Below are 21,093 nucleotides of genomic sequence, written 5' to 3' on the forward strand. Positions count from 1 at the left end.
ATATTAATCAACTGCACTGGACAGGCACTTGCACAGCAGTGCACTCGTAATTATATACGCTGCACATCATTTATAAATCATTCCGTACTATTTAAAACAAGCTTGATGACAGGACTACAAACAAAAGCTTTCATGTTCTCCAATAGGCCAGTACATGTTTAGTTTATAGAGAACGCCTGGGTGGTCAGTATGTTTCTGTATGTTTCTGTCAAGCACTGAGGGTGGCAATTTAGCAAGTGTGATTTCTGAAGCAATAAATGGCCCGAAGCGTCCTCATCAGATCTACTGGGAACTGCGGGAACACTGTTACAGTTACAGCTACACTGCCATCCAGAGGGCAGTCGGGGTTAATGCTCTGCTAGTGATCACACGCTGAGGCTGGACAACTGCACTTCTGCCAAGCAAGAATGTTATAAACAGATTTTGGCACGGGACTTCTTTGTTTTCAGCAACTGCTTTAGTCTGGTTTGGATCGTGGTGGATCTGGAGCTTATCCCAGGAACACTGGGCGCAAAGGCAAGAATACACTCCACACGGCGTGCCACTGGACGCAGTGAAGGAGCACACAGTACACAGTGGACTGCAAGTACATCAGAGTATCACACACTAACACACACTTACCTAGGGGAATATATGAGCAGTATTTATTCTGCGGTCGATCGTTGTGGACCCCGAGCCTATCCTAGGAACACTGGGGGCAAAAGGCAAGAATACACTCCACACGGCGTAACACTACATCACAGTAGTGAGTATCACACACAAACAAACATACACTTACTTAAGGGAATTTATGAGCAGTATATCCACCTGCTTTATTCTGCAGTCGATCCAGAGCCAATCCGAGGATCGTAAACCCCCACATGGGGCACCAAGTCATCACACAAACGTACTTACCTAGGGGTAATTATGCACAGGGGTAAATGTGAGGAGGTATTGCAGAGACAGAGGAAGAACATGAAACTCTACATAGACAGCAGACAGGCACCAAAGCTCAGGATCGAACCTGTAAATGTGAGGCAATGACACTTCCTTATGCGTCACCTTGCCACCCTGTAAGTATCATTTTGATTAAGCCGTTATAGTTGTCCCTGAAATTGGCTCAGGACAGACACTAAGAACTAGAACTTCAATATTAAAATTAAATTTAATTACACAGTAACTAAAACTGTCTGTTCTATGGGAATGGATGGTTGAGTGTTTGTTATGTATTAGTAAGTGTATGGTGAGGTGTTTCGAATATAATATAGAGACCACAAAGAGAAAGTGTATTGTTCTTGTCAAAACTACATACTTTTTTTTTTTTTAACAAAAGTTAATGACTATATAACTCTGTATCCAATACATAGCAAAGTACTTGAAATAAGCCAGATGATCAGAGTAGACATAGTGCTAGGTTCATGAAGAGGTTTAGTTTATGTCCCGTTAGCGCTACCATAAGCATTCTATGACTGAGTTCAGTCTAAGCATTGATGATTGCATGAATATCTGCAAGTCATTACGACATTTAGTAAAACTTGTGCAGGAAATGTGGAAATGCAGACAAGTACAATGTCAGAGATGTGTAATCATGAAAGATGGGAAACAGCAAAGTATAATTGTGTCGTTTCTGTATTTAAGTCTGTTTTCTTGATTTTTTCTTTCACATGAAATGTTTGAGTTTCGCTCAGTACACTGAAAATAACAAACTCTATTTGATATTCACTGCATTTCTCTATAAATGTACATTTGTAAAATCATATTTTACGTTTTAGCATCAGACAATGTCAAGGAGTTGATCTAAATTGCTAATAAGTCTAAATTTGAACAGATGTGGCACTGTAATCGATCTAATCTGTTGCTACGTACACTTTATTTATCGAAAAAATCAAGTTTTGCTGCCGTAAGTATACTTTGACATTTAAGAAAACAAATATACTTGACCAAAAATGTTACTTAGGTTACTTTGGGTACTTTTAATACCTCTGGTGTTCACTCATGAACCATTTTAGTCTAGAAGAAATGTTTTAAAAAAAAAAAAATAAAAAAAAAAGGCTGTGGATAGGAGTCCCAAAACTAAATAACTGTCACCACGGCACCCCCTACTGGACACCAGTGCAAAACAAACCACCGAATACAGTTCTTTGCTTTTCATAACCTCCGTTTTATTCCACAATTACTCCACAGATACCACCAAGACATAACGTAATAGATAGAGAAGTTGCTGTATAGGTCAGCACTCGAAGCAGTACACAGTATTTACACTCCTTTTCAGGTCTGAACATGGTTTTACACTTTAGGCACATTTGTGCACTCTCTCTGAAAGATGAGAAAGTGCAGAGATCTTTACACAAATACTCGAGACAGCCGGCGCTGGTGCCTCTGCAGTCTCTAGAAAAGCTGGATTAGGCCAGAGCTGGTGAAATGAGCCATCTGGGAATGTTTCCAGAGACTGGCGTTTCATATAATTCGTACGGTTCATATGCAGGTCCAAAAATATAGCAAGTTCTAGCAACAATATATTCCGTTAACACTATTCAATACATGTACAATATTTTACATCCTTAAAATACTTATATATAGAATATTACTGTCCATTTATTCTTTTTTATGTTACATGGTCAGAGTAAGTGGTACAGGCTGTGCACTACAGACCGTACACGCATGCCCATCACGACACAGCCATTTACTAATAGGTAGGACGTCAAGGCGTCGATGCAGTCTTTTCAGGGGAACACTCGGGGTTTCACAGAACTCACATGTATTACCTAACATTCCAATAACACTTTCAACACACCCTTGTCTCGTCTTTAATATAATCGTTGCATATAATCGTCGCACCAGCGGCCGCTCGGAGCTCTTAAATACTCTCGATTGGCAAGCACTTTTAACTGAAGCGATTTCCTTGACTATTTCTACAATACGTTCCCTTATTAATATGCGTGGAGCCAAATCAGCTTGTTAGCTAGCTAGCTAATCACTTGTCGTGTATGTATGGAGCATGGACAGTTGCGCACATAATACTCAAATTGGAAGTTTTTGATATATCTTATTAATATTTTATTGCTTTCGTTAATAGAGCGTCACCCGCCCTTTTTTGCTGTTTGGTCGTCTGCTTGCTAACTCTACAGTCACGTTTTTACAATCTCTCAGGTGTCAAATATACTTTACCAAGTATATATGTATATAAATACATACACACACACACACACACGTACGTTTTGGAACGTGCATTAAAAGCTTGAGTACTTTTAGAAAATGGTGAGAGCGAGTCAACGAGGGTGTGTTCAAACCGTAACTGGAAGGCAGCCCTGCTCTGCCATCTTGCATGGTTCTAAAACGCATGCTTGGACACGTTCATCAAGGGCGGCTGATACATGAGGCGAAGGAATAGAGATTTGCAAAACGCTGCCGGCTGTAACGATGACTGCGAGCTGGTTTGACAGGAGAGGAGGCTGGAATGCTAGAAATAGACATTCACATGGGGGGGGGAGGTTTTTCGTTACAGTGCCATCTCATAGTGACATGCAGATGGACAATAAGCAGCTGATGATATTTCTGACAATTTAAAACTTTCTACTGGAATGCATAAAATGGGACACTTCATTCACCTGCATCTGTATGGAAAGCTGAAGCGCCAGGAAGTTAAAAAGAAAAAGAGAGAGAGAGAGAGAGAGAGAGAAAGAGGAGAGAGATTGCAAGTAGTAGTGAGCGGTATGACTGGTGATCTGCTACAGCAGTTGTTAATTCTATTTAAGGTATGGATTTTATTAGTCTTGAATGTATAAATTATATAGAACGTGATGCCATAGAAAGAAAGATTGAAGACTGAATAAAGAGGAAAACAGAACGCGACTCAAATTCATTCGTGACTTCTAGCCACGATTTCAGCGACAGCGGTACGCGCCAAAGCGACATGTGAATTGAGATTTTTCTACGCAACTTAGATATGACCAGGTACCATAAAGCGACAAATCCAAACGACTGGCTCGAATGATTGACCGATCACGTCGCATGTGCGGTCCGACGTTTCTTCAGTTCCCCGCTCACAGTTCCTATTTACTGTTTGACGCGCAAAAATGGAAGAAAAACTCCCAACCCTGGTTTCAGCTTATCCTGTGATATATACGACCTCTCATTAAACGTGTATAGAGACATGACGAAGAAATATAACGTTAGCGGCAACACTGTAACGTTTATGTAACGTTAATGACAGCGTGAGTGCCCGGGACACTCCAAGACCAGCCTACAAGCGACACGAGCGACTTCCTGTTGCCTTCGTTCAGTCATTAATCAGATTCAAGTGTTAGAAATTATAAAAATATTGTTAAATTGTATTTGTATTGATGTGAAAAGCTGAAGTGATGTCTACGATCTATGGCTGCACTGAATCTCTTATTAACTATAAAACCTAAGCTACTGCAGGTAAAATCAGTACAAATCATTGCCTTTAATGATGCTTAATGTATTATTAACGCATTATCTATTAACGTATTATTATAAACAATGTAACTAGTAAAGATTCGTACTTAGAAAAAGCGCCCCATCAGAGCTGCCTGCTGTGTTCATGCACAAAAAAGTTTGTATAAGTTACATATAAAACGACACAAAATGCCCAAGTTATTTTTGATTCATGTAATAAATTATGCTAGTTATTTCCATAACCACTAATAACGAAGACATTTAATGTCAGAGTGTCATGCTAAGCAGAAATCCTAACGTTTATTTGGTTTGTACTTTTTTCATGCATAATAAACAAGAAAATTTGATTTGAAGGACATTATGTGAAGTTTAGTTGGGTTCAATTAGTGCATTAGGTGAGATTATGTGGGGGAAAAAAAGATGTGTAACGGTTAAATGGGCGGAGTTTTATAAGATTTGAGCCCGCCCCTATTTCCACCCATGTACTCAAAGCCACGCCCCCCTAACTTATAGTAGTTCATGCTAACTAGAGCTTTCAACTGCGTGAAAGCCAAGTTACAACTCTAGAAACATGCAAAACTCTCCTTGTCATGATTAAAGAGCACGTGACGAGGTATTGGGGGCGTGTCTATAAAATGATTGACAAGAGGCCAATCCAAACGCAAAGAAACGTTCCAGAGAGGAAAGCAGGTTTCCAAACTGTTTTTTTTCCTACATCTTCTGAGACAATGGCTTAAACCATTATTTTTTCATCATTTTTATATAATTTTCCAAATTATCTGTACTACGAAGAAATGAAAAATATTGATTATTGCTCCTTTAACTATTCAAAAGGGGAACCTGGAAACAATCGATAGCCTGTAAAATAAAAGCGGGATCACATTTTAACCCATACCGTGATGTAAATTTGTCCATAGTGCTCACTACTAATTGCAAATGCTCTTAAAGCTCTGTCTGTCTGTGTACAAATGGAATGTGTGTACAAGTGCCCTTAGGTTCTATCTAAGGCGAAAAAAAATCAATATGAGGTTTTCAATTTTAGAGATTTATCCTGGGAAAAGAGAGTAGGAGTATGGCTGTAGCAGGAAATGTTAAACTCAGAACCTTCAGAACCTCAGAGGGGGAAAAAGAAAAAGGAAGGAAGGAAAAAATAAAAGAGGTAGCTGGTGATGCACTTGAATGGAATTACTTCGTTTTGTAGATGTGCAAAGACTGAGAACAAGCTTGCCTAGTGCACATCCACAGGCTCATGGAGAGGTTCTGGAGAAAAACAAGATAAAGAAAAATCTGCATGCTGTACCAAATAGTCACACAGAAATTCAAAATTCTTTGAACCAAAAAAAAATTTTTTGAACCAAACGAACAGCATGCAGGCTTTTCTCTGTGTTTTTTTTTTTTTTATGTCTCTTTAAACATTTTGGACACACAAACACCATCACTACTTTCCTGCAAAAGTATAAAAACAATATTTTTTTTTTAAAAAATCATATTTTAAGCAAAATGGCATTGGAACCAATTTAAATAAACCGAAATAAAAATCGCGTTAAAAGATCGTAATTCCTGCATAGAAATATTTACCAAAAAAAAAAAAATTAAATAAAGCGATAAACTGAACTGGCCACGCGCCTCACAGTGACTGCGTCATGGTCAGTAACTCCATTAGCACCATCCTTCTGAGCTGTTAACTTAAAAATCACATTGTCCATGTAAAAGACGTGTCAAGTGAAGGACGTGGCTATGATGACATCCCACGCTGCACAAACTCTGCGTCAATAAATAATAAATAAATTCCTACAGTCATACTTCACTGGATATGTAGCTTTAAGGCTTGGTAACAAAAACACTCACAAGTCGGTCACTGATCGCGTTAATCTCATGGCTCTGAATCCAAAAGACGATAAATCTATGTATAAACACCTATATAGAGAGCTATAATCGCTTAAAAACCATCTGAGCGTTTTGGTACACGGTAAACTTAGGATCTATAAAGTCAAAACTCAAGCGATTCACGTTACTGCACTTTGCCCATTAAACCTGACTCGACGTTGCATCTAGAAACACAAAGCGCTAAGTTTTCCACTCGCCCGACTGCATCTTTTCACTCCATTTCAGCTACAGCACGTCCAAGCCCTTTTGCTGTGGCAAAATAGAGTAAAAAAAAATTCCATGGAAAACTTTGGTTCAAAATTCAAGCTTTAAATCAAAGATTTAAACAACGAACCTTGTTAATATTAAAACATAATACAAAACCTAAGAATAAAAAAAAAAAAAAGAAAAAAAAGAAATCTCCTGGGAGGCTTGCGGGGGCGTTGCTCACTCATTCCGAGGGCTGGAGGAAAGTCTGACGGTCACACAGTCACACAGTGCTGTCCTCCAGAAGAGGCTCGAAGTCCTCGTCGCTGCCCGGAAGTGGCGTGTTGGCGTGCGCTCCAGTCAGGCTGCTGCTCCTCTTGAGCTCCTGGCACGTCTTGACACCCGCTGTCGGCCGTTCTGGGATGAAAAGCGCCACGACGAAGGCTGCCAGCACCGTGCACGCGCCCAGCAGGAAGGGAGGGCCTGGTATCGCCACCCGCTGGCAAACGAATGAGACAAAAAGTGCAGTTTATGATGAGAAAGGCGTGTGGTTTACATGGACTACACATAGCACCTGCTTTCTCCTGCAACATTTTAATAGCCAACAATGCCATTATTGCAAAGTGGGCAATCTTTGTATTTTTATAATCTGTATTGCACTTAGACATTAGACACTGTCACATATATATTTGTGCCCAAGCTATTAGTATTAGTCGTTTTTGGGGTTTTTTTTAAGGAACAATCGGAGAAAGATGAACAAAATCGTACTCCTTTATTGACATTACTTTATCACAAACACCCTTGGCAACATGTAGCAAACATTTGGCAACATGTAGCTATTTATGTAGCTATTTTTAAACTTAACACACTTCAATAACTACAGAATGTGCTTTCTACTACAGAACTACAGAACGCTTTTTAGGAGCTGTACTACAACGTGCACGGATCACATTTTTTAGTAGCTGAAACGTGTACGAATCACAAACAATCTTTAGCAGTTTTTAGTAGCTGTAACGTGTACGGATCACTTACGATCTTTGGCGGTTTTTAGTAGCTGTAACGCGTACGGATCACTTACGATCTTTAGAGGTTTTTAGTAGCTGTAACGCGTACGGATCACTTACGATCTTTAGAGGTTTTTAGTAGCTGTAATGTGTATGGATCATGTACGATCTTTAGTGGTTTTTAGTAGCTGTAATGTGTATGGATCATGTACGATCTTTAGTGGTTTTTAGTAGCTGTAATGTGTATGGATCATGTACGATCTTTAGTGGTTTTTAGTAGCTGTAATGTGTATGGATCATGTACGATCTTTAGTGGTTTTTAGTAGCTGTAATGTGTATGGATCATGTACGATCTTTAGAGGTTTTTAGTAGCTGTAACGCGTGCGGATCACGTACGATCTTTAGAGGTTTTTAGTAGCTGTAATGTGTACGGATCATGGACGATCTTTAGTGGTTTTTAGTAGCTGTAACGTGTGCGAATCACGTACGATCTTTAGCGGTTTTTAGTAGCTGTAATGTGTACGAATCACATACGATTTTTTTTCCAATCAGGAACACGCAGGTATGTGGAAACATGGACAAAACCGAGCATCACGAACTCGGAATCAGAGGAGAAACTTTTAATAAGAATCCAAATGTTTAAGTAAAGGCGTAGCCGTGAACAGGTAATGGTCAGGTGATCGTACGTGTCAATGGTGACTGATAACGCTACATGGAATATTAAGGAAATTCTCGACTGAGAAGGACACAAGGGTGCGATATGTTCAGGACAATCCATCGAATTGAAGATGTCAATCCTACAAACTTTGAAACAATGATGATCCAGAAGTCCAACTTCTTTTTTGTTTGGTTTTGGGTTTTGTGGCTTTTCAAACACATAAATGACGTGTCACTCGAAACTTACGAGAAATTCATAACTTGGATACAGGATATTTAGATTCAATTATATGCCAGTGAATTGGGACCAAACACTCATTCAGACGATTCAGTAATCTTTAATATGCAAGGAATTTTTTCCTCAGTTACAGAAAACAGCAAAAGTGTAGCATGCTTATTCAAATCAATGTACTTATTGTCCGAAATGTTTCAGGAGCAGGACGTTCATTTCTAGCTATGAGTTTAGTTTATCTGTGAAAGGTTTTACTCTCTTGGCTGGATTCATGATTAACTACACAATTATCTTAACAGAGATGGAGAGAAAGAAAAATAGAGAAAAACTAACGCATTTAAATGTGTTAAGAACATTTCCAACTCATCGAGATGAAAATACCAGTACATGCTACTATTTTTCAAAATGCTGCATAGTATAATATTATTTGTGTTTTTAATGTTAGCACATTTTTTGTGTCTTATTGCTGGGAACTCCAATTAAATGAAAATACGACACAATCTTATTATAAAAATGCTCAGTGAGCTTATATTGTAACTCGTATCCCGGTTTACACCCAAGTCGGTGCCTGACATTTACGCAATCTGACACAATGCAAAGGGCTAGGATGGCTAATAAAGTATGAAAGCTAGCCATGGGTGGGCATGCCAGCAAATGTTAGCAATTTCACGCTTCCCACTCACGTCCTCATACAAGTTGATCACAATCTTCAGTGAATTATTAGGAGTGAAGTGCACAGGGCTGTTCGCTGCTAGAAACAAGAGGCTGGTTAGGTTTTAAAGTGCTCAAATAACACAACTAACACCATGAAATAATTACGTAGCATATCACCAAAGCTCAGATTTCAATGTAAATCTAAATACAGTGTGTCCCGAAAGTCTCCATACACAGGGGAAATTAACACTTTCTAGCAATATGTCTTTGAAAATTTTTCATACTTAGTTTTTTTTTTTTTTTTCTTTCAGATATTCTTTAAGAACGCCCTTGACAAAAGAAGAACATTCTGAAATCACTCTCGTGGCTGGATCACTAAGCTGTCGCAAGGTTGCGGTGGACTTTAACAGGAAACATGGCAAGCGCATCACACGCGCATCACACGCGCATCACACGCGCAGACTGGAAGTGTTGCTGACCAACCGAGAAGTAGACGTCCACAAACATCCACTGACGGAGGCACAAACAACGTGATGCTGGCGTACATAGTCCCCTATGTATGGAGACTTTTGGGACACCCTGTACACTCAAATGCACAAAAAAGATGTATCACAGTTAAATAACTAAAGTGAAATGCTGGATTCAGGCAACAGAAAAAAAAATAAATAAATACTGCTAGTGACCAGGAAATAAAAGCCCTGCACTGTAAGCCTTTAAGCCAATCAACATAAACTGAGGTGTGTTCATGGAGGCTGGCTAATACAACCACCATCTGTCCATGTGGAACACTAGAGCTTTACAAAAGGCCTACATTTGGACCAGGAGTGGACAAATCTGTAGCTCAGACACCCAGGACAAGCAGCTTTCCTGACTAGGCTATTAAGGGCGTTTTCACACCTGGCTCGTTTGGAGAGTGTTTCGGGACTTGGTGCGTTTTCTCCCTCATTTCGGTTCGTTTGGACATATATAAACACGGCAATCACACTCGGATCAGCACCAAAACGTGACCTGAACGATGTGGTCTCGCCCCGCTTGTGGTGAGAGAGCAATCCGACCCAGCGGACCACCGACCCAACCTGTATAGCAACGCAACTGCGTTACGTAAATAGCGTGTTTGTTTTGTTAATGGCTCGCAACATGAATAGCGGTTTAACTTGGACCTCATGAAGTAAAATACCTCATTGAAATTTGGTCTGACGAACATATTTCTGAACAAAACGCATAAAAACACAGAGGTTTACAAGGTGTTTAGTGAGCGTCTCAGGGACATGGGCTTTAATCACGTCGTGAAACATCGATTCCTGCTCAGACTGATAAATTATTATAACTACAGCTACAAAGAAAGCCACAATAAGCTCACGGAGATGCAGTCTATCCATCTTGACGGATGACCGCTATGAGCAGAACATAGTCGCACTCTGACCAATGAGAGGACGGTTTACTCACATGTGACTTGCATAAGCGCATTTTGGTACGCTCTGAAATGTTGCCTTGTGAAAGCGAACCGAGCCAAAGAGAAGATTTAACATTGGAACAAAGCACAGATCTACAGGTCTGAAAACGTCTTAAGTTTATTATTCGTAATTTGCCTAGAAGACAAGAGGGTTGAACAACCAGAGGGAAAAAAAACCTTATTATTAGGTTTCCAGGCAACTAAAATGTGGGACTGGGCGTCAGATTGGACCTTTTGTTTGGTCGGTGGACTACATAACACATTCCCGATTCTGTGAATCCTCAAACAGAACATAAAAATATTCCCGCATATTTAAGCATAGTTTTATGTAATTTTGGTGACTCCGTGACTCCAAAAGGTGTGTGAATCCTGAATTTTCATTAAACTGACCTCACTGGGAGTCTGAAGAGGGATGTTGTAGTCAGTCTGGATCGGCGCAATTCCGCTCAGCTCGACGTCGAAGAGGAAGAAGATGAAGCCGTAGAGCGCCGGACCCAGGCCGTTACACAGGCCTCGGATGCCCGTGATCATTCCCTGCACTAGCCCTGAAGGAAAAGCAAGGCGTAGCTAGTCAGTACTCTTACGCCATCAATCTGACTAGCTGACATCATGCAAGGATTAAAAATGTGAACAAATCTAGCATCTGTTCCTCAGCCTGCATTTTATTCCATTCAAAGCTGTGATGCAGTACAAGATGTGCTAGCTTGTTGTTGTTTTTTTTTTTTAATCAGACTAAAAAAAAAACATGGCTAAGGAAGCGTGGACTCACCTTGTTGATCTGGATCGGCGCTGCGAGATACGAGTGCGCTCACTGCAGGAAAGGTGATGCTGGACATGGCTGCCACGGCTCCGGCTGCCCACATCATCCTACAGGGTTACACACAAAAAACATCAGGCACAGAAAGGGCGTGTCGTCCTTCACGCTCCAAATACACAACCTTTTACTCCGAGTCAAATCACAGAGGAGCACGGCACACACACGGTGATGCGTTTCCAGCCGGGCGTACAGCGAAGTAGTAAGAGTGAATTGTAAAATCACAGAGGCGTTTACAGCGTCAGTGTTTCTTGCTCTGGACTCGGATTGCGATTCATGTTTTGCCTTAAATACACGTCATGTTGATTTGAAGCGGTTGCGTCTTGCTGCACTTCTACACGGGTTACAGATAACAACATCTAAGATATTGTTTTTGTGGCCAAATGAATAATCTAGGACCTGCTAAAATTAGACAATAATTGGATTATAAACATGCATGTAATCACACTCAGTTAAAAAAAAAATAATAGCAGAGGCTACAAGGCATGTGATAGAAATAATTAGAGTGGATTGTGTGTGTGTGTGATACTCTAATTTGGTTGTTCTGCACAAGAATAATATGTTGTATGAGAATGAACTCCAGTGTGATTTAGTGGAGATAATATGACGGATTATTGTATCAGCCAATGATGAACTTTACTGAACTCCAGTCATGTTTTCTTGTTTAAGTGAGCCTCGAAACGATGGCCTGGACAGCGTGTGTGACTCACCATGGTTCAGATCCAAAGCCGTACCACGCCAGCTGGAGGATCTGGAATCCGAGGCCCAGCAGAACCGTGTTCTTGTTCCCAATGGTTCTCATTAGCAGCGTGAGAAAAAGCGTCTGTCAGGAGGTCAAGCACAAATGACAGTTTAGCGCATCGTGAAAGCTCACGGGTGCTTAGCTGGGTGTTAAATCTCTCTCTGGAGATCCCAGGCAAAAATCATTATTTATCCATTATATAGGAATGTTTCCGATTTAGAACTGTAGTGTTCCCTGTAAATTAATGTAAGTTTGCATTTAACATGCTTCAAAAGGTTAATACACTCTAACACAGGGCTGTGCATAAATTTTCACCCCCCTTGTACATTTCCATAGTTTGTAGTGTTAACAACCTGGAGCTGAAATGGACTTTACGAGCATTTTATGTCATGAATCTACACAAAATAGCCAATAATATTGCAGTGGGGTAAAAAAAAAATCAATATATCGTGCAAATTTATTTATAAATAACAAACATTATCACTGTGTTTGCAAGTATTCACCCTAAATTAGTCACATAACTAGTTGAATGCATTCCACTTGTGTGCAGTTAAAGTGTCATGTGATCAATATAAACTGAAGTGTTCCTGAAAGGACCCAGAGTTTGACAAAATTCTGGAAAATTATCAATCCGTTTATAAATCATCGGAATGCCAGTAAACTCATTTAATTCATTTCCAAGTTGTAACACTACACAATGTGGAAAAGTTCAAAGGGGGTGGGGGGTGAATACTTATGCCAGGCACTGTAGTTTGAGAAGAAAAAAGATATTACGAGGCTATAACTCGGGTACATTAAAGACTGCGACACTATGTAAGGCTTGCAAAACACAGACGTCTAATAAAAATCGGCATTTGTTCCGCAGGTTCTGTTTTATGCCGCGCTCTGGAAAAAAAAAAAAAAAAAAAAAAACCTAGCGATGTAAGATGATGTGCTTTAATATTAACGTGCTCCGCTGCGCGGCCTGGCAACCCGGAAACCGTCGCAGGAAAGTGGGTGCGTGCGTTTATCAGCACAACTTTAATACCACTCTGTCAGTTTGTTTCATTGCCAGTGTCACTGTCGCTTCATTTACAGCCACGCTTCAGCAGCCCTCGAATGACTGAACGGCGTTCTTCAACTAGCACGGCGTTCCCGAATCGCCGTATTCAAATAGATTTCTGCTCGTGTGCCATAACTCAGCTCTGACACTCCAATCTTGTAAAAATGGCTTTTGTCTGCTCACTGAGTCAAAGTTTACCTTGTGCAATATTAGGCCATCAGTGAACACAATTCAATTACCACTGCGGCTTATTAAAGAGGGACTTTTCTCAGACAATGAGGCAGCACAAAATCCTTCACACACATGTAACAGAATTCGCCTCAATTAAGTACCTGGGCGACGATGGAGAGGATCCCCACCACTCCGATGAACACGGCGATCGTAGTGGGTGAGAAGTTAATGATCTGTGATATAAAGAAACAGAGAGATGAAGAAACACAGAGCTGGGTCAGTGCTTGCAAAGAATATCAGGACAAAACCAAACAAACTCCTTTTGACAAATAACAGCCCGCGTTTTTCCTATAAGATACTAGGTGTGCAAAGATAAATCTATTTAAATTAAATAAATAAATAATCGGTCCAGCAGTCTCTGATATGGGTGAATCTGTTTCCAAGCCTAGATCCGATTCGAGCTGAAAAAAGAAACGGTTAAAAATCTATACTGCTATTGAAAATCGATGTAAACCCCCGATTCGCACGAGCGAGCAAGTGAGCGAGTGTGTGTGAGAGAGAGATAGCGGTTTCTTTCCGAGCTCGCTAACCCACAGGAAAAGCCTGACGAAGGCAATAGCTGAAGCAATCGGATATTTTAACTGCAAGGGCAAGTGCTCCTGTAGCTCTGCAGAAAATATTTTTAATTAATGTAATTCTCAAACAAAAAAAATGAGTGTAGAAATGTTTGAAATAGTTCTTTGCAGAGTCAAAACTAGGATCCAAAATGTTCAATTTAACTGAACTGAATCTTTCAGACCATATAGTTAGTTGTTGAACTGTAGGGTTTTTGTATCGTTTTGTATCAAGATGCATAAAAAAACACTATTATGTACCAGTATTAACATTCTAACAAAAACAAAAGAAAAGCACAGACACAGATTTCTAGGAAAAATGAGTTACGGTAAGTCAAACAACCACACTTTACATCCGTGGTGAACAGAAAAGCATTCTTAGGATGCACAACATGGTGGACCTTGAAGTGACTAGGCTACAAGGCAAAGCGAAAGACGGCATCGGGTTCTGCTCCAGCAGGGACGGGCTCGCTGAAACTACACAGCTCAGGATCGGAAAAACGTCACCTGGTCTTTCCTCCTCGCTTGTCTAGTTTGGGTGAGCATGTGCTCGCTCTAGCCTCCGATTCCTGTTCTTAGCTGCCACGAGTAGAACCCGATGCAATCTGACGTGCTGATTGGCTGATGCAAGATATACACTATATATTGTATCTCTGTGTCTCTATGTATAGCAGAAACATTGTGCTGAATATTATTCAATTGGAAAATGTACCGATGCTATTCTAACACACAAGTGAAGGGAGCGTAAGCTTTGATTAGCCCTGTACATTTATTCGATTTGTTTGAAAGCAAAACCCTGTAATTACAGCTCAAGCAGAGCGGTACGGCTTGCTTAATTAGAGCAAAGCCTAGCGAGAATCGTGACAAGCTAACGAAATCAAAGTATCGCTCTTGACACTCACCTGTCGTAAATAGAGGAAGAAGCTGGAGTACTGGCCCGCCTCGGGTAAGTATGACAGAAACACTGTGATGCAGATGAGAAGCACGGTCGTGTCCTTCCCCACTTTCCTCAGAGACTGCAACGAAAAGTACAAATCATTACACGGCACTCAGATGTGTCCTAAATCTCTCTGGGAAGGAAAGGGAAAGGAACCGATGTGCGCTCTGTTACGGCGAGCCAATTAAAACTTGAAATGCCTAGTGGCTATTTAAGAGGCTGCCGGTCCATTAGCAATAAAGCTGAAGTTATTGCACAAGCTAATCTGCAAATATTGATCATATGTGAGTCGTAACGGCTGCCAGAATCACTGCGGTTATAGTGCGATTTTTTTTTTTATTAATATTATTATTTTTATTATTTGGATTATGCATCACGATTGGCTACAAGATCATAAACCTCCCTATAAAAATGAGCGTTCAACCTTGACTGCTGCTCTTCTGCACGATCAGAATCATCACATCAGCAGAGGAACTAATTTTAGCCTGAGTGATGGTACAACACTCTCTGAGGTCAAATGACAGGGAAAAAAAAAAAAATTTCAATCTGAATCAAATCAAATTTCCGTAACCAGCAGAGGCTAATAGGAGCATTTTCTTATAACCAATCTGTTGTGGAACGTCGTACAATATGTAAGGTTGTGTAATAAAACACAACATGGCGTGCTGTTACAGGAAAATAATCAGTGTCGTGGTGGCCATTTTCTAATAACGGCACACCCTGAAGTGTTTTAAAGAGGACTTTTATCACAGCAATTTGCCAGCACTAACCATGTTTAATTTACTAAAGAACGTCAGATTTTTTTCAGTTTTTTTAATCATACTATTTATCCGTTTATAGTTACATTTAATGTTATCACTTACGCTACAGTAGCTATAAACCGTCGTTCCTTCACCAGCCTCTGTTTTCTTTTAATATGACACTGTACAGAGTTTTAATATCCTCTGTCCTGAAAGCGTTTCCTATACCTGTACTCCGAAATTAAAAGTCTGCCCTGACTCTGCATAATGTAAAGTCTTCTTACTAGTCGTTTCGTTTACACAGCGTACATATCCTACGTGATTGTCGTTTGGCTAAATCGCATGCAAGTGAAGTAGCTGAGATTTACAGCGAAGGGATCCGCCTGCTCCCAGGAGATCGGCGCTCCCCAGGTGTTCAGTCTCATCTTATCGGGCAGCGACTCAGGGACGGCCAGCAGAATGAAGCAGATATCCGCCAGGGCGATAAGCGTGGCCACCAGGACCACCAGATTATCCCCGTAGTTGGCTGAGAGGTACGCACCGATCGCAGGGCTCGTCACCAAACTTGCCGCGAATGTGGCTGACACCTAGAACAAGAGCGTGGGAGAATTACAGACTATCCAATAAGCTACGTTTACAAATTCATATGAACATATTAATAGTTGTACTAATAAAAATAAAAACGTGGCGCTCGAGTCGATTGCTTACGAGTCCGTATGCAGTGCTCCTCTCCCGCTCCTCGGTGACGTCTGCTACATATGCGAAGATGACCGAGAAGGTGACTGAGAAAGCCCCGGACACGGAGATCATGGCGAAGTACCACCTGAAAATTCAAAGCAAGGAACATTAATTTATATCCCATAACATATCTTTGACATATTTAAATACAGATGTTTTAACCTATACATAAACAGTCCAAGAATAGACAGGAAACCAAATTAAAATTACGATCTAGCTTATTAAAAAAACAAGATATATTTAAAAATGGTTGACTGACGGTATATTTTCAGCCTGAATCCAAAATATTATTATTAGTGTATTAATTGTTATAATTTTAGGGTATCTTGCGACATCTTGTGAGGGGGATAAAAAAGAATTAGCGTAGTATTTTATTTAAATTTAATATTGAATTTTATAGTAAATAGTACAGAATGGTTAGAACTGTACTAATTGTATGATCTACTAAAAACCATGGGTAGGAACAGCTCAGAAATTACAGAAAAGACTGCAGGATGATGGCTAAAATGATGATTGTGATTATTTTGTTCAGTATTACAGTCACATTTCCACTGATTTAGGAATGAAACTGATATTGGGCTATAAAGGATAAATTACAGACACGTCCGACAATCAGTTTTAGTTTAATCTCACAAACCACAAGCCAATTTGATTGACAAATCAGTTGACCAACCACAGACTTTTTCCATTCCGGTCACATGACACAGGAGGGTGACTCACCACTAACTACTTTCAACACCACTTGCTGCATAGATACGGTCAGTAGAAATACACTGAAGTTCAGCAAGCCAATCAGATTGCAGTCTTTGATATTCTGAAGCTTGGAGCCAGAAAAGTGAACAAAACTTATCAGGCACTCTGTTTAGTCCTGTCACGATAATTAGGTTATCGATTTATCCTACGATATATGGGCATGACCTCGATCGTTTTGCGAATTGTGTTTACGTAAGAATGAATATCACCATTTTAAGCATCGACATTTCCCTCTCGTCTGCTGTGTCAAATTAAAATTCAAACTTCGAATATTCGTCGAAATTAAGATAAAAATGCACGTTCGAATGCAAAATCAGTGTGTTCGAATTTAAGATGTGTAGCAAGAGCTAGCACTGATTTTAATTAAAACATACTGTTGAAAAAAAATGACATGCAAGATATTAACAATGAACTAACAATGTTTTTTGAAGAAAGAAAAATCTAGAAAGAATAGTTCTAGTGTTTCCAGTCATAGTCAATAGGATTGAGCCTCTAAAGCTGCAGTGAATGAACTCCGGGAAACTGACGCGCTTTACTAGCGGGTTAATTAACTCACCTGAACGCATCCTATACACATATGAGATCTAATCAGACATCTACACAACATAAACATGATATTACAACTTGCTTGTGCACACAATAACGCGAATGCACAAGTGCACCTGAACTTAAGTAAAGCGCTAGGCAGAAGGGTAAGTCACGTTGTGAATACGTTCTTTCCATAACAACGCGCTAAAAGACAATACAATAATATCGTTTGTTGTAATTATTTCTGGGATGATATATCAACAACGAAAGCAGTTATTGTGCTTTAACTCTTGGGTGTCTAACTGTGGGTGGAGCTTATGAGGCTTTAGCTCTCCAACAGTGCAGTCTATTATGTTTAAACCAAAGATTGTGGTGATGATTATGATATGAGCAAAATGACTTGTGATTGGATGGTTGAGAATTCAAAATCCAAAGATTACCTGATGCTGAGATTGGATTCTAAGAGAGAGAGAGAGAGAGAGAGAGAGAGAGAGAGAGAGACCTACCAGGGGCTGAGTCTCATCAGAGGGATTGGCGCGCAGGTGAAAAACACCGTCACTAACAGAAACGATCTCCTGCCCCAGACATCCGATAACGCGCCGATTAATGGAGCGCTCATGAAAGACAGCAAGCCCTGGTGACACAAATCACACTTTAAGCCAACAGAAGTCGAGAAGTCGTCACTAAAATGAATCCACACACACACTTCCCGCCTCACCTTCACTCCTTGGATGAGGCCGTTCATCAGGAATGTGTGCTGGGGGAACGTTTCGTGTAGAACCTAAACGGAAACAGGAGCTTATCAATAACGTGTAGTGAAGAAGCAGGAGCTGAGATGGAAGAAAAGAGACTCACGGTAAGCATCGGTGTGGTGAGCAGCCCCCAGGCAAAAAACTCCAGGAAGATGACTACCACTGCATGGTACACACTCGGCTTCCCGATTCCTTGCTGCATCTGAAGAAAAAAAAAAAAAGACAACAAATTATGAATATTTGAAATGTCCGGCAGTTATCATTATACAAACAGCTACTATAGTACTGATTAGCCAGGAAAAACAACTGCTGCTACTAAAAGAGTGGTAGTTATGATTAGAATGGTTGGAATGTATCTCCTCTTATTTGTTAGTCATCTGCTTTTCTAATTATTGTGTATATGTACGAGTTACAAACACACAAAAAAGACCTTCGAAGTCGTAAACACAAGTGGAGAAGGATTCTGCAATGCCTAAGTGGCAGTCCTGCATCGTGTCAAAACAGAACAATGGCGAAAGAAAGCTACAGTTGCTAGCAATTGCAAAGAATATTCAGTTTCGGTTTGCCATTTATAACATTATAACAGGGCTGCACGATACTGAAGAAAAATGTGATATGCGATAACTTGTTAACTAAGGCGATATGCGCTACAATAATGCTGTAAGTGTGTACAGCCTATTTAAATTATACTTATATATAATTATATATTTCAAAACTGAAAATGACATAACCGACATTCAAGTTTCATGTGCTTCTGAGGAAAAGAAAGCATTCTCTGCTATCTGTGTCACCCTAAAACTTTGACTTTCTGTAATTTTTTTTGAAATATTAAAATCATTCAGTTATCGCAAGCCCTTGCGATATGCAAATCGCGATATTTACACTTGAGATATTTCGATAATTTGGATATATTGTGCAGCCCTACGTTATAAGATTGAGTTTTGTCACGAAATTGATCCAGATCACTATCATTTTGTGTCGTTGGTTCAGTAATGCGACAACGTACACTAGGTTTGTGTCATTGTATCTGTTTTCTAGCACTGAAATAAAAATAAAAAAAAAACAGGTCATGTTGTAAATTTGTAGCTTTATAAACCAGAAGTAGAAGATTTGCATAAATAACATGTAGGGCCACATAAACATACTGAACAATTTATGTAAACACATTACTACCAGTAATGGGGTCATATTATTTAGTATGGCAGTAGGTGGTTTAGTCCAGATTAAAGATTATTACTAAGGTGGAAAAAAAATTAAATTATGTCACCAGCTTAATTTTTATATGATTTTAATGATGTTTAATTTGCTATTAAATATGATTACAAGCTACACTGGCCCACTGATAATTTACCCAGTCACTGTATTTCGCTGTTCATATTCGCAAAAGAAAAACCTCTGATAAGGTGTAAACTGATGACCAAACAAGATGTGTTTTATGAAACTATCAAAAAAAAATTATGTTTTGATAACCCCGTAGTCATTTGACTCATTATTTACTAGGAGATAATAAACATTATTGTCTTTGGTAAGATAAAAATGATTATTATCTGCCAGTAAATAATATGTGGAACAGGAGCTGAGCAACTGGATGCAGTCATTTAAAAAAACATTTTAAAAAAACATGATTGTATGAGGTTAAATTGGGAAAGATTATACTCAGAATTGAATCAATAAATAAGGCATCGGTTCGACTGATTCATTAAAAAGAGTCGGTTCCATTGGACGAGTCGTTCATGAATCAAGCATCGCTGTAGGTGTTACGTAACCCTGTGTGCCAGTAATAATGCGCGTGGGCAGCAAAATAAACTGTCTAATATCATATGTGTATCAAACTCCTTAAAATAATGACCTTTTTTTGTAATAACGCGACATATTAGACCATATTTAAACAATATTTTGCTGACATTTTGCCCAAATGTCCAAAATGGTGACAGTGGAAAGCTAATAAATCAGCCAACAGGCTAGTTGTTGGGTAATAATTCATTTTAACATTAAAACTAGTTAGCTAACAAAGTAATTTAACTAGGTTTAGAGAGAAAGGGTTACTTAATCAATTAGGTTTTTAATATAACTACAGGTTAGCTAGCTTTTCTTCCGCTAGTTCGGTTGGAGGAAACATAGCAATTTCCCCTCCAATCCGTATTCCGATAAATCCCGCCTCCTCGACTGTGATTGGCTAGTGTTTCATGGTACAGCACCTCTGATTGGACAGGTCGGTTTTCTGTCACCTGCTTATTAGTCAAGGAGGCGGAATTGATCGGAAAACAGGTAGGAAGAGCTAACGCGCCAGCTAGACAAACTGAGGATAGAGCTAGCTAGCTAGCTTAGCTATCCGGCTAAGCGGTTACCTCACAAATTACAATTTCTTTGTTTGTCAGGAGCTAACATGAGTAAAATAGCCTTACAGGGTTAATAGAAAATGGCTACATTCGCTTACCGGGTTGCTGTCATCGTTCATTATTATTCTCTTGACCAGCACGACTCGGTTAGTCCGTTTCGGTTCTTTCCCAGCTGGGGCCATCTCATCACATCTTATTTGAGAGACATAAAAGCCATGTTGGGTGCATATCTTCTCTCCTCCGGCTCCTTCCAGGATTCCTCCGTGTTTAGCCTCTGTAGGCTCTTCTATAAAACTTACACAGTGTCCGTTTCAGTTCAGCTGTAAAATGGAGATGGTTGCAGGAACGTTAGCTGAGCAGCGGAAGTACAGTTTATTTTAATCCCGGCTTTCCCCCGTGGAGAGGATTATTATTATTATTATTAGAAACAGCTCCACCGTGCGGCCATGTTA

At 39.8% G+C, this 21,093-nt stretch overlaps 1 protein-coding gene across 1 annotated transcript; it reads right to left on the reverse strand.

The window, feature by feature from the left end:
- Positions 1 to 2,060: 2,060 nt before the first annotated feature.
- Positions 2,061 to 21,018, reverse strand: mfsd14ba (major facilitator superfamily domain containing 14Ba). The gene is made up of 12 exons (XM_026943829.3): positions 20,740 to 21,018; positions 18,406 to 18,504; positions 18,269 to 18,331; positions 18,057 to 18,184; positions 16,240 to 16,354; positions 15,900 to 16,118; positions 14,757 to 14,870; positions 13,402 to 13,473; positions 11,996 to 12,108; positions 11,241 to 11,338; positions 10,862 to 11,016; positions 2,061 to 6,970 (listed from the first exon to the last, which is right to left on the reverse strand). Exons 1-12 carry the CDS (start codon positions 20,821 to 20,823, stop codon positions 6,755 to 6,757), a joined length of 1,476 nt encoding a protein of 491 aa, XP_026799630.1. The 5' UTR covers positions 20,824 to 21,018; the 3' UTR covers positions 2,061 to 6,754.
- Between the last annotated feature and the right edge of the window lie 75 nt (positions 21,019 to 21,093).

Source organism: Pangasianodon hypophthalmus, chromosome 17 (assembly GCF_027358585.1).
Source record: "Pangasianodon hypophthalmus isolate fPanHyp1 chromosome 17, fPanHyp1.pri, whole genome shotgun sequence".
Lineage (NCBI taxonomy): Eukaryota > Metazoa > Chordata > Actinopteri > Siluriformes > Pangasiidae > Pangasianodon > Pangasianodon hypophthalmus.